This window comes from Lycorma delicatula, chromosome 2 (assembly GCF_047948215.1).
Source record: "Lycorma delicatula isolate Av1 chromosome 2, ASM4794821v1, whole genome shotgun sequence".
NCBI classification, from domain to species: domain Eukaryota; kingdom Metazoa; phylum Arthropoda; class Insecta; order Hemiptera; family Fulgoridae; genus Lycorma; species Lycorma delicatula.
In genome coordinates, this window is record NC_134456.1 from 24,958,795 (window position 1) to 24,974,615 (window position 15,821).

The 15,821-nt window shown below is 33.2% G+C and overlaps 1 protein-coding gene across 1 annotated transcript in view; it reads right to left on the reverse strand.

The window, feature by feature from the left end:
• Positions 1–15,821, reverse strand: part of sens-2 (zinc finger transcription factor senseless-2) — a 211,319-nt gene that overhangs the window by 100,146 nt on the left and 95,352 nt on the right. Inside the window, exon 3 of the mRNA XM_075357823.1 lies at positions 3,921–4,586. Coding sequence (XP_075213938.1) covers positions 3,921–4,586 — 666 coding nt within the window. The remainder of the gene's footprint in view (positions 1–3,920; positions 4,587–15,821) is intronic.

Genomic DNA, 15,821 nt, shown 5'->3' on the forward strand with positions numbered 1-15,821 from the left:
GGTCTTCCGGGCAGCCCTGGAGCAGGCGAAGAGAAGGCTCCGTTAAAATGCTGAACATAATACAGGCCAACCTTAACAGGAGCCGACTAGCTGATGATTTGCTGCTGCAGCTAGCCAGAGACAGGGAGGCCGATTTGGTGCTGATCAGCGAGCAGTACCGGAACCGTGACGACTCCCAATGGTTCCGAGACTCGCTCGGGACTGCCGCGATATGGATTCCGTATCGCAGCAGAGCCCAAGTTCGGAGGCACGGCGCAGGCGAGGGTTTCGTTTGGATCTGCTGCGGTGAAGTGACGATTTTTAGCTGCTACCTCACCCCAAATGATTCGATAGCGGACTTTCGCCGGAAAGTTGAAGCGCTGGAGGATGTCATCCTCGCTGCCGCTGGTGAGATGGTGGTAGCTGGGGACTTCAACTCCAGGGCGGTAGACTGGGGTATGGCGCATACCAACTCCAGAGGGAAATACATTCTGGACATGGCGGCACGTACTGGATTCGTGATTCTCAATACAGGGAACACGACGACGTTCCGTCGCCCAGGATATTTGGAAACCATTCCTGATATTTCCCTCGCCTCTGAAGAGTTGGTCACGCTCGTCCAGGACTGGAGAGTCCTCGAGGATTATACCGGTAGCGACCACCAATACATCTCATTTAGAGTCCTACATGGTGGATGAGAGCGCCAGGGGCCTCCACGGCTGTTGAAAATATACAAAATCAATAAAATCGACGAGAAGGAATTCAAAAGAAAGATCCACTTAGGGGTGGTAGCCTCTGAAAACATCACCAACGGGGGGTTGACGCTGGCGCTGAAGCCGTAGTTGCCTCGACCATGCGGCTGATTCCTTCTGCATGCGACGCTCCCATGCCCCATGGAGGGCCGAGGCATCGGAAGCGACCCGTGTACTGGTGGACACCGGAGATTGCGGCATTGCGCCGGGAGTGTCTTCGACTAAGACGAGTGGCGCAACGTGCGAGGAACCGCATAGACGCGAACGCCAGGTCAGCCGAGTACAAGACGGCAAAGAAGCGGCTCCGTCGAGCCATCAATGTGAGCAAGGCACGCTGCTGGAGAGAACTGACGGAGACCGTGGATGCAGACCCTTGGGGGCTAGGTTACAAGATAGTAACTCGGCGATTGGGGGTCTCGCGGTCACCAGCTCCACTAGACGAAGCTAAAGCGGAACACGTCGTTAAGACGTTGTTCCCGGCGCACTCGGTCCGTGCCGAGCGGGACTTCAGCGACGTGGGCGACTTCCCGCTCTTCTCGATGGAGGAATTGGAAGGAGTCCTACGGTCGCTGAAATGTAAAAAAGCCCCTGGTCCCGACGGTATACCGGCCGAGGTACTCAAACTAGTGGGGCCGTCTTCTACTAGACATGTATAATGCATGTCTGAAGGCTGGGTCTTTTAGCGCCAGGTGGAAGACCGCGCGTCTTGTGCTAATTCCCAAAGGAAAAGAAAACCCAGAGTCGCCGTCCTCCTACCGCCCATTGTGTATGCTTGACACAGCTGGGAAGGTATTGGAGAAGCTGTTAAAGAAAAGACTGGTTACGGCGATGAATCAGGCAGGTGGCCTGTCACCTAACCAGTACGGTTTCCGGCAGGGTCGATCGACCCTAGACGCAATTCAGGAGGTTGTTGAGGCAGTGCGGCGAGCAGAGGACCACAATCATTTTTCGCGACGTGTGGTCCTTCTCGTTACGTTGGACGTAAAAAACGCGTTCAACTCCGCACGATGGAGCGATATGATTCGGGCCCTGGAGCATTCGTTCCATGTGCCTCAATACCTTCTGAGAATGGTAGACGCATACCTGAGGAACCGCGGTCTCATTTACGAGACCGCAGCAGGCTGGCGTAGGACTACGATCACGTCAGGGGCGGCGCAGGGGTCGATTCTCGGCCCCGACCTTTGGAACGCCGTCTACGATGGCTTGCTGAGGCTGGAGATGCCTGAAGAATCTGCCTTGGTTGGGTACGCTGACGACGTTGCGCTACTTGTCGCAGACCGCGACGTGGAGCGCGCCCAACTGAGGCTCAGTCGGGCCATGCACAGAGTCGGTGCCTGGCTGGACGATCATGGATTGTCTCTAGCTCTCAGCAAAACGGAGATCGTAGTTCTCACGAAGAAACGTATCGATACCCTTCTTTCCCTGCGGGTCGGGGTAGAGGTTGTCGAGACCAAGCCGGCCGCAAAGTACCTCGGTATGATGATTGACCGGAAACTCAGCTTTGCTGAGCAGCTTCGTACAGCCGCCGACAAAGCTGCGAGAGCCGTAACTGCTCTCAGCCGGCTTATGGCGAATGTCGGCGGACCGAAGGCCAGCAGACGGCGATTGCTGATGTCCACGGTACATTCCATCCTGCTATACGGGTCGGAAGTGTGGGCCCAGGCATTAAGAGTTGCGAGAAACCGGAAGCGGCTCGCGCAGGTGCAACGCACCGCAGCCTTGCGAGTCGCTTCCGCGTATCGGACGGTCTCCGAGCCTGCAGTACTTGTGGTCGCCGGCGTCATACCCATTGCTACTTTAGCAAGGGAGCGCCAGGCGATCTACGGGAGGCGGCGGGCAGGCGGAGACCGGGTGACCATTGCCAACGAGGAACGCACTCGCACATTCCTCGCATGGCAAGAGACTTGGGACCACGAGACCAGAGGACGATGGACCGCAAGGCTTATTCCTCTGGTCAGACCGTGGACGGAGCGACGGCATGGAGAAGTGGAGTACTACATGACCCAATTTTTAACGGGTCACGGGTACTTCCGCGCTTACCTCCATGTCATAGGGAAAGCGACGTCCCCCGACTGCCTGTATTGTCCCGGTGTACGGGACGACGCTGAGCACACCTTTTTCAAATGTGCTCGGTGGGCGGCAGATCGAGGGACATTAGAGGCGGATCACGGAGCACTGAGTCCCCACAACGTGGTTGCGATGATGCTCCGTGACCTGGGCAGCTGGGAAAGCGTAGCCCGATTCGTCGGCAACATACTCAGGGCCAAAAAGGTTGACCTGGACAGTCCTGAAAATTAGGTAGCACCTAACAGGCTAGTATAGGAGGACTCGACCGGAAGTAATGTGATAAACGGTTCCGGGTCGAGCCCTGGTAGAAAGGGGGGTGGTTTTAGTCGGTAGTCCGCTGATGGTGATTGGATAATACCATCAGCGGGAGCCCGACACTCCGTGCGTAAATGCATTTCCACCTCCCTCATCATCAACAAAAAAAAAAAAAAAAAAAAAAAAAAATTATTATTATTATATTATTACTTTGGTAGTTTGTTGTAGGCATATATATTTACGTTGTTGTGTTTTTTTAAAAATTAAACCGGGAATAAAATGAAGAGGGAAGGGATTTTAAACCTGGATACTCCAGACTTTGTTTCACACCCGTAACATTAAATTAACTGCATTACTTTTTAATGTATTTCTCAGAAATTCTATTAAAAATAAATAAATACAGTAGTAATGCTTTTGTCTCTGTTGAATAGTTTTTGTCTTGAAATATAACTAACAAAATGTTAGTAACTTTTTGATCCATTTTTTTATAAGTAAAATTTATAAATCTCACGAAAAACTTATGAATTTGTAAATATTGGTAAAACTTTATCAATTAGCTGATTTATTTTAAAAATATTTAAATTATTATAAAAACCGAACTATTTATAATTAAAAAAATAAAATATTAGTAAATAATTTACAGAAAAACACGAATTATGAAAAAAAAGTTAGATTTAAACATAAATTTTTTGTTACTTTTCTGTACAGATTGAAATTGTTATGAGAAAATAATATTGGAATATTTAAAATTGTGCTAACGATTACCGATTAAATTATGAGTGTTAATTAAATAAAATTACCATAAAGTTATCATTTCAAAAACACAAGTTTTTTTTTTTAAACACAACTAAGTGCTAGTATTTGTACCAGGAGGTGCTGAAGAGTTGGCGATAGCAGCTGCTGCTGCAGCCTGAACAGCGCCCAGGCTGAGGTAGAGCGAGGCGGAACCACTTAGAAGATTACGGTTGGCGTCCACAAGTTCTGCTGTTGAATTTTCCTTGGGAGCTGAATTATAAAGACCGGGAGGTATCGGAAAACCAGGAGGTGCGAGAAAATGTCTTGGTAGAAGAGGACCTCCGGTCGGTTCCTTCAATAAAAGCTCTGAAAATGGTAGTCCCGGGTATAAAAAAGATCTAGTAACAGAAATAGTCTCTGTAAATGAAGGCGGTAATGATTCTGGACTTTTTTTAGCTCGAGGTATATCCGGTCTAAGTAATGCATTAACACTAAATGCTTCTGAGTTCTTCGGTAACGATTTAGTTCTGGTAGGCGATGGTGAAGGTGGAGGAGGGCTATCTACTTCCAGTTCTGGAGAACTTTCTCTTATTGTTTCTTGCCAAGGAGGATCTTCCGTTTTAGGTGATGCAGCTGGACTCACACTTTCAGTCATTGTTGTGACATCGTTACGGTTCGTGTTTTGTCCGACTGAATTTGTACCCCTGCAATTATGCGAATAACTGTTGTTCCCTTCACAATCGTCTTCTTCATCATCCGATTTTTCAACCAATCTGCTTATACCGAACTTGATCCCATCTGCAACAGATAATTATAAAAAAAATTTTAGTGATTATTTTATAAAACTTTTAATGAATTATTTCATAATAAATAGGTCTTTAGATTTATCTACAAAAAAGAGTAGATTCCAATTAAGAAAAAATCTGAAATACTAGGAATTTGAAATAATCCAGCAATTTGAAAATAAGTCGGTGTTTTTTTTTTTAAATAACTTCTGCTTAGTAACTTTAAATTCTATATAAAACTTCAGCAAATGAAGTAAATGGTTGGTAAATATTTTCTACAAATTGCTAATTACTGTGGTAGAAAACATAAGCGGGAGATGAACATACTGAAGAAAGTATTATTTTTTCCTTGTTTCAGAAACACCCGGTAAACTTATTGATTTTTCATGTCTGGAAATTTACCACTGTAGTCATTATATAATTTCTGTACAAACTGAAATGCTCGTTCGTCTTTCTATGTATTTTAATACGACTAAATTTTAATTGAATTAAATTATGAAAAAAATCCGTTATTTTAAAATAAAATTATAGAAAAATTAGTTTTACTCGGTTATAATTTTCTAAAATAAAAATAATTTACATATTTTAGCAAAACTTTTAAGAACTATTTTAATAGCCCAAGAAAGTAGTATAAATGTAAATTTTACGAGATTAATGAGGTTTACCAACTAGTAGACGAAATTGAAGGAAGTCAATTTTTATTACTGAAATCTAAATAAAAATCTGTATTCTAGCGTTTTTTGCATTCTACGTTACTCAATTAGGTTAATAAAATTACATTATTTGAAATTATTATGATACAGTTAATTTCAATTACTTTAAAATTTTAAAAAAATATGAAAATGTCATGCAAATTTGAAGGACTAACTAACTAATTTAAAAAACAAATTTAATTTCAATATTTCAAAAAATTAAATATTTATACTGAGAAATAAATTTGATTAAATATAAATCATAAATTTTCAATATAAATATTGTCATTAATAAAATCCATTCATTCCATTGTAATAAAATTTCATCACACATATTTATGAATTTACTTGTTAGAATTTTTTTATCGAGGTAACTAAAATCTCATTTTCAAAGGTTGCTTTCCAAACTCCAGTTTGACATATTTCTCAGAAAAAAAATAATAATACAAATAAAAGCAAAATAATTACATTATACGTATTTCTATTAACTACCTTTTTTTTTATTTCGCTATAAATAAATATAATTTTTTAATCGTCTTATTAAATTAAGAGTAAACCTTAATTATATAATAATTACTAGTAAAATCGCTTTATTCAATTGTTGGAAAGGTTTTTTTTTTTAACTTTTATTATTTGCATACAATTAATTATGAGGTTACAGATGGTTTAATATATCTTTATTAAAGTCGGTATAATTATTTGAATCTCTTTTCAAGTGTTGCGCATTTAATAGCACAAGTTAGTACAGTCATTGTAGTTTGAGTATGTCACTAAGTAGTTAGATGCATTACATTGCAGTAAAGGATGGTTATAAAGGAACGCGACCGGCAAATCCTCTTCGAGGAGAGAAGTGTTGTTTGTATTATACTTTACAAAAATATTCTTTAATAATGTCGTAATATAAAGTATTAATATTACTCTATAAATTTTTTTCTTAAAATCATTTTTTCTTAAAATTAATTTTTCGTTTTTTTTCTTTACTAACTTACTAATTAAATAATAATAATAATAATAAAAAAAATACTAATTTACTGCCATTAATAAGCATATATTAATTTTTTAAAAATACACGCATTAAATATTTCTCATAGTTCTGCTATGAGAAATTCCATCCAATTAAATTAACAATAGACGTGGGATAATCTAGGAAGTTTGAGTTGCAAATTAAGTTTTACAGCTAACGTTTGGTGGACAAAAAATTTAGTGGTAGAACACAAATTTAATATTTATCAATTTTAGCCATTATTGGAAAATCTGAACTTACAGTTTAATATAAATAAATATTGGCTTAATATTATAGTATCATAAAATTTTATTAGCATTTACAAAAGCTGAGTACTTTTGTAATTGGTCAACTCATTTAGAAGAATGTATTAAACAACTTAGAGATTCATAACTAAATCAATATATTTATGTGTAATCAACCGCTTGGTTACGTATAAACTGTTTTTGTTTCTTAAAAATAAATGATTTATCGATAAGATCACATTCTTGATTTCACCGATTAGAAGTCGTTTAATTTAAAATTGAAGTTTTTAAGAAAAAAATAAACCGATCTATCGCATTGATTTAACTAATGCTGTATATATATATATATATATATATATATATATATATATATATATATATATATAGTGTGTAAACTAATAGTTCTGGGAACAGTTTTAAAACAGAACCATCGATCGTAATTGATTGTGAAAAGTTTAACCAATGACAAAAAATAATCTTATTATATTAGCAATTTTTTTCTTTCCAGGGAAATCTGATAACTGTCGAAAAGTATGTATGTATGTATTATATTTCCGTGTTAATTTTTTAATAAAAAAATTAATTTTCTTAAGTAATAAATTGATCGAAAACCGGTCTAAGATTAAGCATTTAATTATGCAATGAGAAAGATACAGTGCTGTAAGATAGTAGAACAATCTTACAAGCAAACATTACGATTGAATAAAACGATAGAGTAAAACATAAAAGAGTAAAGTATCTTACTCGTAGCCTCTGACAGATTTGAAATTATGGGCGAGATCAGGAAATCTCACATCAAGAATGGAAGTCTACGTGTTCAGTCAATGTTAACTTTCTTCTAATCTCAGCTTTACTTCACTTTACACGTAAGCAATAGCCGTTTTAAAACGGAAAATTTTATGATAAAAGTTACATTTACTTTCTTTCGCCTAATTTAAAGGAACCAAATTCAAATTTATTTTTCGTAAAAATTGGTTAAAAATTTTTAACCATAAAAGGATTTGGCTATAAATTTTTAAAAAGTATAAACTAACAAGTGAAGTTTAGCTTCGCCCGATCAAAAAAAAAAATAAATAAATAAAAGGGATCGTATTTTAATTACATCTTATTATCTAATTTATACAATGATTTTACAACTGATGGGTATCAAACGTATACATTTAACATTATTTGGTGTATCAAAATTTATCGTTCGTAAATTATCATGAGATTATTGAAATGATGTGGGAAATTCAGAGATTAGTTTTCTAATTTATAGGATTCGCTTGTTTTAATATGATAAATATAGTTTAATTTATTAATGTTTATTATAATAATTTAATTTTATATCGCTGGAAATATTATTATTTTTTTAAAAACAAACACGAATGGAACAGCTCAAAGTCAGAAGCATTTGGATATTCAATTGTAAATAAGAGAATTCAAAAATTCATGTAAACAATAAATGAGAAATATGAAAAACCGATAAATGAACAATGAGGATAAATGTGTTATTGAAATAACAAAGAAACTCATCAGGCCGCATTTAGGGGCTTATTACAAGAGTTCAAAGCGTCGGTGTGATTGGTTTTTCCATTATTCACGTTAAAAGGGAGAGGTGTGGATTGAAGTTTCATTATTTCGCTATGTTAAAACCGATCTGTTGATTATTTTCATACACCGCGAGATTCCCAGGATTGGGCCGCTTTGTTTGTGATTCATTGCTAGTTTGTTATCACCAGCAGTCATTAGTATGCACGGGTTTAATCGTGTTCCCGCTTTGTCGCTCGGCAAAGAGACAAAAAACCAGTCGAAAAATAAACATTGCAAATCAAACATTAAATGGGTTTTATTTCACCTCCGGCGCTGAACATGCGATGTTGTGCAAGCACAGCTCAATTATTTCTGCAACGATCCATTTACAGGCAGAAACTCATTTTCACCTTGTTTCCTATTAATTCCAAACACGATGATCATTTTAAAAATTTGACTGGATTTCAAATAAAACCCCTCTTCCATTACAAAACGTTACTCTCTCATCTATAATTGAAAACAATAATTTCCATCGTTTTACTGAAATAATAAAACTGACTATATAAACATGTATACCGGTAATTGATATTTTCGTTTATTACAATTCCAATTAGAAAACTTTTGAATGTAATTCCGTAAGTATCGCAAATAAATGAGCGATTTAATATTAATGAATATATATTAATTATTTCTACTCATTAAATGTATAAAGGCTGAGCATTATCGGATAACGTAAACACATCTTATTTTCTTTTCGCTTCTTATTGTTTTACACCTTTGGTGAAAAACAAAAACAAATTTTTATATTTATTAATATTATTTAAATTATTACTTCTCCACATCTGCTGATCGAAGAATACTTACTAGTTATTTAAAAACTAATATTTATTTTATTAGTTACTTACTACTGGTTGTTATTTTATTAGTTATGTACTAAATCACTAAATACATTCCTAAAAAGGCTAGGCTTTTCTCGACTGAATAAGAGACACTATTTCATAACCAAATTGTTTTTGTCCCATAAATCGTCCATTTACAATCGGAACCGATTACGGAATCACAAATAAACTGTATTAGAAAAAGCACGTAAAGAAAGGTTCCAGCAAACACCCTCAATGAAATGTAAGTAATTATTGGGTCAAAAGTTGAAACATCTCAATAACTTTAAAACCGTTCCAGATAGAATACTGTACCTTTCAGGATAAGGTATCGGTGAATTACTTCACCTTTAACGAAAAATAGAATTTCAACCCCTTCTGTGGTGGGGGGGGGGGGGGATGGCTCAGGGATTGTAACTCAAATATTTTAAATCGTAACACCCTTTGTGCGATAAATCATTTTAAAGGTCTCTTTAAAAAGACAAGAAAAATTGTATAATAAACTATATATGCATAAAAGTCTGTATAAATAAATCCACTTGTATTAATTGGGATCAGAAAGATTCAAGAGATCACAATAGTCTAGAGAAAAAACAAACCAAAAAAGAATTCAAGACATTATTAAAGAATATATAAACAAAATAATAGCATAAAAGTTCATGGAAAGAAATAGAAGAGCTAGGCTTCTCACTAAGGATTAGTAAAGACGTTTACCACATGTCTAATATCGAACCAATTCAAGTGTCATTCAGATATCCCAAGTCCAGCACATGTTGCCGTTTCATTCGCCGGACATCTTCACTACTGTCCAGGAGATTAACCGCTAGAAAGTTCACATGACTCAATCGCTGTATTTAACTTAAACCGAACAATTTGATCTTGTCACGAACAATCCAAGATAGTCGTGAATTTCCTCATTCCGAGCAAACCATGGTGCACTGGGTCTCACCAACTTGTTCTGAAAACACTGTATAATCTCAAATTTACTTTTGCACTTCGTGCTTCATAGCTGAATGCAATTTTTTCAAACCGGTTGTCCAATACCTTGCTCATCAAGGTGATTTTAAAACCTTTATTGGACAACGACAGGAGCAAGTTCTTATCTAACAACCAATAAAGTCTCGTATACTTGATGTTAACTACCACGTGAAAGAGAAAAGGAAGTAACTGTATTATGACTATGAAAAAATTTTGATTTTCCTTAGTTAACAAAATGACTTGACACCCAACTAAATTATAAGCAATTCTAAACTCTCACAATTTACTTATAAAAATTACATATTTTTAATGATATTTAAAACCATATAAATAGTTATTCTGGAACAGAAATGAGAATATAGGCTTTTTCATGTTATGAATTGTTCATAGTTGTAATAGACACATTTTTATTTCTCACATTAACAGTAGTTTACTATATAAAGAACCGTATTAGATAAAGAAGTAAAAACTAAAAAAAAGGCTTTTAGAAAAATTGGATTCTAAAAATCTTTTCAGATCTTTTAATTCAATAGAGTGTGTAACAAATATCGCTGATTTTTCAGCTGGTTGAAAATAATTAATTAAAATTGTTAATGTTTTTTTTTATTTTTATATGAAGACTATTTTTATTTAGTGTTACTTTTACGTAATTTTATTACAATAATTATTTTGCAATAAAATTTCTATATACATTATTCGTTATTTTTCCAACAACTATGATATTCTTATTAAGGTAATAATTTCGTAATTTACAAAGAGTACTAACTATTTTATTTTTCTTCTTGTATATAAAATATCCCATTCTTAATAATAGGAAGTAATAATTTGAATTATGGAGTACAGAAAAACAGCAAAATATTTAGAGGAAAAATCATAGGACCTTTGTAAGCAAATTTTAATTATCAAAATCGGATATCTTTAAATGGCGTGCTGTTACAAAAAATTAATATTTTTATAACTGATATATATATATATATATATATATATATATATACACACGAGTATATACATTGTCATTTTTTTTAAAACTAAAATATTAGTTGAAAAGAATGTAGAAATCTGTAATATGATTGTGTAGGTCAATGAAAGGGAGCAAAAGTCAGTTTTTAATGTCAGTAAAAATGATGTACTAGGAGTATACGGGTAAACCTATATATATATATATATATACACATTTTTTTTTAAGAGAAAGTGTATTTTGCCTATAAAATTACTCAACTAGTTAAGTAATAACTACGGTCTGTGTAATAGATAATGAAAGTATTGGTGAGGGGCTAACCTAAATTCCGCAGACTTTCTTTCGAATTAACAATTCTTCAATAATCAATCTATAATCAGCTTAATTTAACTCAACTATCAAAACAATAAGAAAGAGCTAAGGAGTATTGATAAATTTAATAATTTTTTCCCATCTCTTTATACACTTAACCCATAATATGATCTCTTAAAACGTTAGTATTTAAGTTTTTAACAAGTTTTGAATTGATTTAAATCTTTAATTAAGAATTTTTTTTAATTTTATATATATTATTAAATGAATTACATTATTTTCTACAGATTTTAAAAAAGAATGATAGATTTATATTTCAACTAGAACTAAAGCTGGCAATGATTTTGTTGAACTTTCCTAGCATTTCCATGGAGCATAAAATTTAAGCTTATCCACAGTAATAAAATTAAAGTCTATTTATTTTTATTTATCAACAGATTGTAATAGCAGCAGAATAGTTAATCGTGAGATATTAGATTTATATATCTAATTTTCTAATATTTAAAAGAATATTTTTAGCTATTTTTACTTCCTTGTACGAAGTAAGAGAAGTATTGTAATTACGAAAAATTTCGGATTTCAGATTTCATTGGAAATACCCATCGTAACCATCACTGAATCCATTTTGACTAGTTTCGGCGTGACGTCTGTACGTTCGTACGTACGTATGTGCCTTGTATCTCGCATACAAAAACGATTAGCCGTAAAAAGTTGAAATTTTGGATTTAGGACTGTTGTAATATCTAGTTATGCACCTCTCCTTTTGATTGCAATTGACCAGATCAAAAGCGTCCAAAAAAAGCCCAAAATAAAAAATAATTGGATTTTGAGTGTTTTTTAACTGTAGTATTAAGCCCTCAGTGAGAGCTTTTCAACAATATATCATAAGGGGTACTTTTTTCATTGGTTTCAGTGTTACAGCCAAATAAAAGTTTAATTAATGAAATATTTGGATCTTACAAGGGGAAAGAACTTCGGTTCGAATCTGATATCATCTCCTTTTTTAACTCTTTTTTTATTTTAAATATATTGATTTATTAATAATTATTAACCTCTGATTGTAAAAAAAATTTACATTAAATAATAATTCAATAATACCAATAAAAAGAAGATAAAATATCAGAAGTTAGTAATGAAATAAATTTTTTTGTACTTTTCATTTAAAAAATAAATGTATATATGTAATTTAATAGGCCTACAAGGAAGTTATGTGGTGTCCAGATCAGATTTAAAAAAAATATATTCTTATGAAAAATAAATTTTTGTGAATTTACTAATTTATTAAACAAATAAATGCAATAAGTGATGCATAATGCACACAAGAAGTGTGCATTAATTTCCAACAGAGTAAAGATACTCGTATTATGTAGTCTTGTATGATGTAGAATGTGTCTTATGATACTTAGGGGTTTTATGTTCGGTACTTTATTTCAATAACTGTGTGATATAGTTTACTTCAGTACATTATTTATTTACTTATTTTTATTTATAAAAAAAGGCTTTAAAAATTTTCTAAGTATGTTAGTATGGTATTATGAAGTATATTACCAAGGATGATTCATACGATATTGTCAAATTTATTTTGAATCAAATGAAATTTGATTACATACCTCAAATGAGAGTAAATTAAGCGATTTGAACAAGATAGTTACTTGTTAAGAAAATTTATGGAGATAAATTTTCCAATTATAAGGTTTTACTAATTTATACCTTCTCATTCATTAAGAAAATGTTAAAAACTTAAATTAATATTTTATAATAGTGAAAAGTTTGAAAACCTTTGTTAATACATTATGTAAAAAATCTTATAAATAAGAAAACAAATTTTATACACATTAATTTTAATTATCTTTGTATTAAAATAATAGTAGAAAAACAGGATATCCATTTTTTAAAGTTATTTAAATTAAAAAACAGACGAGTAAAGTTTTTAGAATTCCACATTCAACACCCTTTCATTATTTCAAGACGTTTAACAAGATAGGTTAATTACTACAAAAAGTTTACACATAAATTTATGTAATTCTAACTGAAACTATTGTTTCTCACGATTATACAGAACTGTTAAAAATAATAATAAAATTACTTTCCTTGGCGGAATTATCCACGCTGAAGTAAAGTGTTTTATTAATATTTGTTCAAGATATTAGTAAAATTACCCAAGGAAACTTTCAATCTTCCTTAACCAGAAGATACTGCAGCGAGTACGTAGTTGGTACATTAAGTTTATTTTTAGTTTAGATTTGAAATTTTTTTTTAAACCGTCATTTATCATTACCTAATATTGTGGCTTTATAATTTTAATAAAATTAAACTTAAAAATAAATCTGGAAAATTAATTTTTATGGGTTTAGTCACAAGTTTTACCCTCTTACTATTCCTAATTAAAACTCTTTAAAGTGAATAATAAGTAAAATACGAGCAAGTCATAAAAAGTTTTTGTTGTAAAAGTGTTTAAAAGCTGAAAGATCATTAATAATAATGGGTTTGTTAACGTAAAATTTTTTTGTTATATTTCGGTTATTTTTAGAAGATTTAATTTACAGTTTCTAAAATTAATAATTTACATGAATCATAGATCTATTGTTATTGTGTTAAATAAATGCATCAAATAAGAGTAGCAATAACATGAAATAGTATGAATAGTAGTATGTATATATGTATATATACACATACTACTTTACACTACTTTAGTAGATGTATAATAGAGTATAACACTTATATTTCATGAATAAATTATTTTAATAGCTTGAAAATAAACCAAATCCTTGTTGATAGCCTGTACTGCTTTCATGACAATGATATTACTTGTTACTGAAGAACGTTCGACTCGAATATTATGAGCATATTGAATGTTGTACATGATACGGTTCCCTTAGATAATTCCTCTTCATTTGAGGGCTTGCTGTTGAAATGATAACTACTCTCTAGACGTCAAGATATTTAAACGGCATAGGCTGAAGAACCTTTGCAACAAGTAATTAACATGATAGTAAAAGATTTTCAAAGTTATATTTCATCAAGTCGAAATGATAGCCGACCTCCGTGGCGCGAGTGGTAGCGTCTCGGCCTTTCACCCGGAGATCCTGGGTTCGAATCCCGGTCAGACATGGAATTTTTCATACACGCTACAAAACACTCATCTCATCCTCTGCGGAAAGAATTACTTGACTGCGGATCCGGAGGTTAAACAAAAAAAAAAAAAAAGAAAAGAAAAATGTCTAAATGATAAAATAATTTTAGTCCATTTAATTTAAGCATTAATCTAATACATTTTGTGGTTTAGTAACAAAAATATTATCTATAACACGACATAGACCCAAAAAGTTTGTAATCGAAATAATATGAAATATCTCTTACAATTCTTACAGTTTGCTAATCAGTTGTAGTTATCACTGATCTTTATTCAAGATAATTAAACAGGTAGCGTCTTTGGATTTCGTACGGAGGTTCCGGGTACGAATCCGATCAGGCATGCCATCTTCTCATACGCTAGAATTTCCACCATACTAATGACTATAGCCGTTGATGCTCTTGATAAAAAGTCCCCTATTACAATTTTTTTTTTAATTTTCCCTAAAAATAATAGAACTGAGAATTGTTTAATGTAATTTTGTAATTTTTTTTATAACTTATATTAGGGATTGGAGTTAACTGTATTTAAATAAATTTAAATTCCTTCTGATAAATAATTATTTAAACCATCTCTACAGCACAGGCTATAGCCTGTGATGCTTGTTTGATATACCGAAAGACTAGGATTCAGATCTTAGTCTGAAAAGTTTTACTCGTCAACCACAACTTACTGTAATCTAATTCAGCGCAGAGCGGAGTACGTGGTGGTGCGCGGGAAAGATGCGCGCAGGGCACTAACGATGATTCATTCGTTCGAAAGAATTATAATTTTCGAACGATACATTCATTCGAACGTTTTATACTTCTTTATACGAACGATTTATCTAAAATTATATTTGTGTTTTAGGGATAAGAAAGGAAAACATTGGGGTTAGAGCTGTGTTAAAAAATCACAACTCAAGAAACAGCTAAAAATGTTGAGGATTTTTGAGGAAGCTTTTCGTTGTAAAAGCTTTTGTTGTTAGTACGCTAAATTCATGAATCTTGTTTAGTTACAGATGGTGAAAAAAAAAAAAAAATGTATGAAATATAAACCATGTGACATTTTCGTGGCGGGCCGTAGGCTCCCCTTTTTTCTAATTATAATAAATAATAATTGTAGTAATGTAATAATGTAGTAATTTTAGATGAGTTTTTTATATTTTTACACTTTTTCTTTAATTTACAAATCACAATAATTTATACTATATTTTTAAGATATACTAATTTCACACTGAGATTATTCCAACTAGAGATTTTTTCTATAAATGACATGTGACTTGATTTGTTTAACTTATTATTTAAATAAATATTTAATTTTGTTTGTGATTGATTAGATTGCTTGTCAGTTAGCCATATTTTAGTTTAAAAATAGATAATTGTAATTTCATTGTAAACAAATAATAGAGTTTTCTCCAACAAGTCAGATTACATAAATGTAAATAGAAGAAAAAAAACCGTTATGAAAGTATTTAACAAATATTTAAATTGCATGATTTTACTATAATAAATTAGTATTAAGCAAACGCTAGTATAATATTTATTTATGTTAGCTA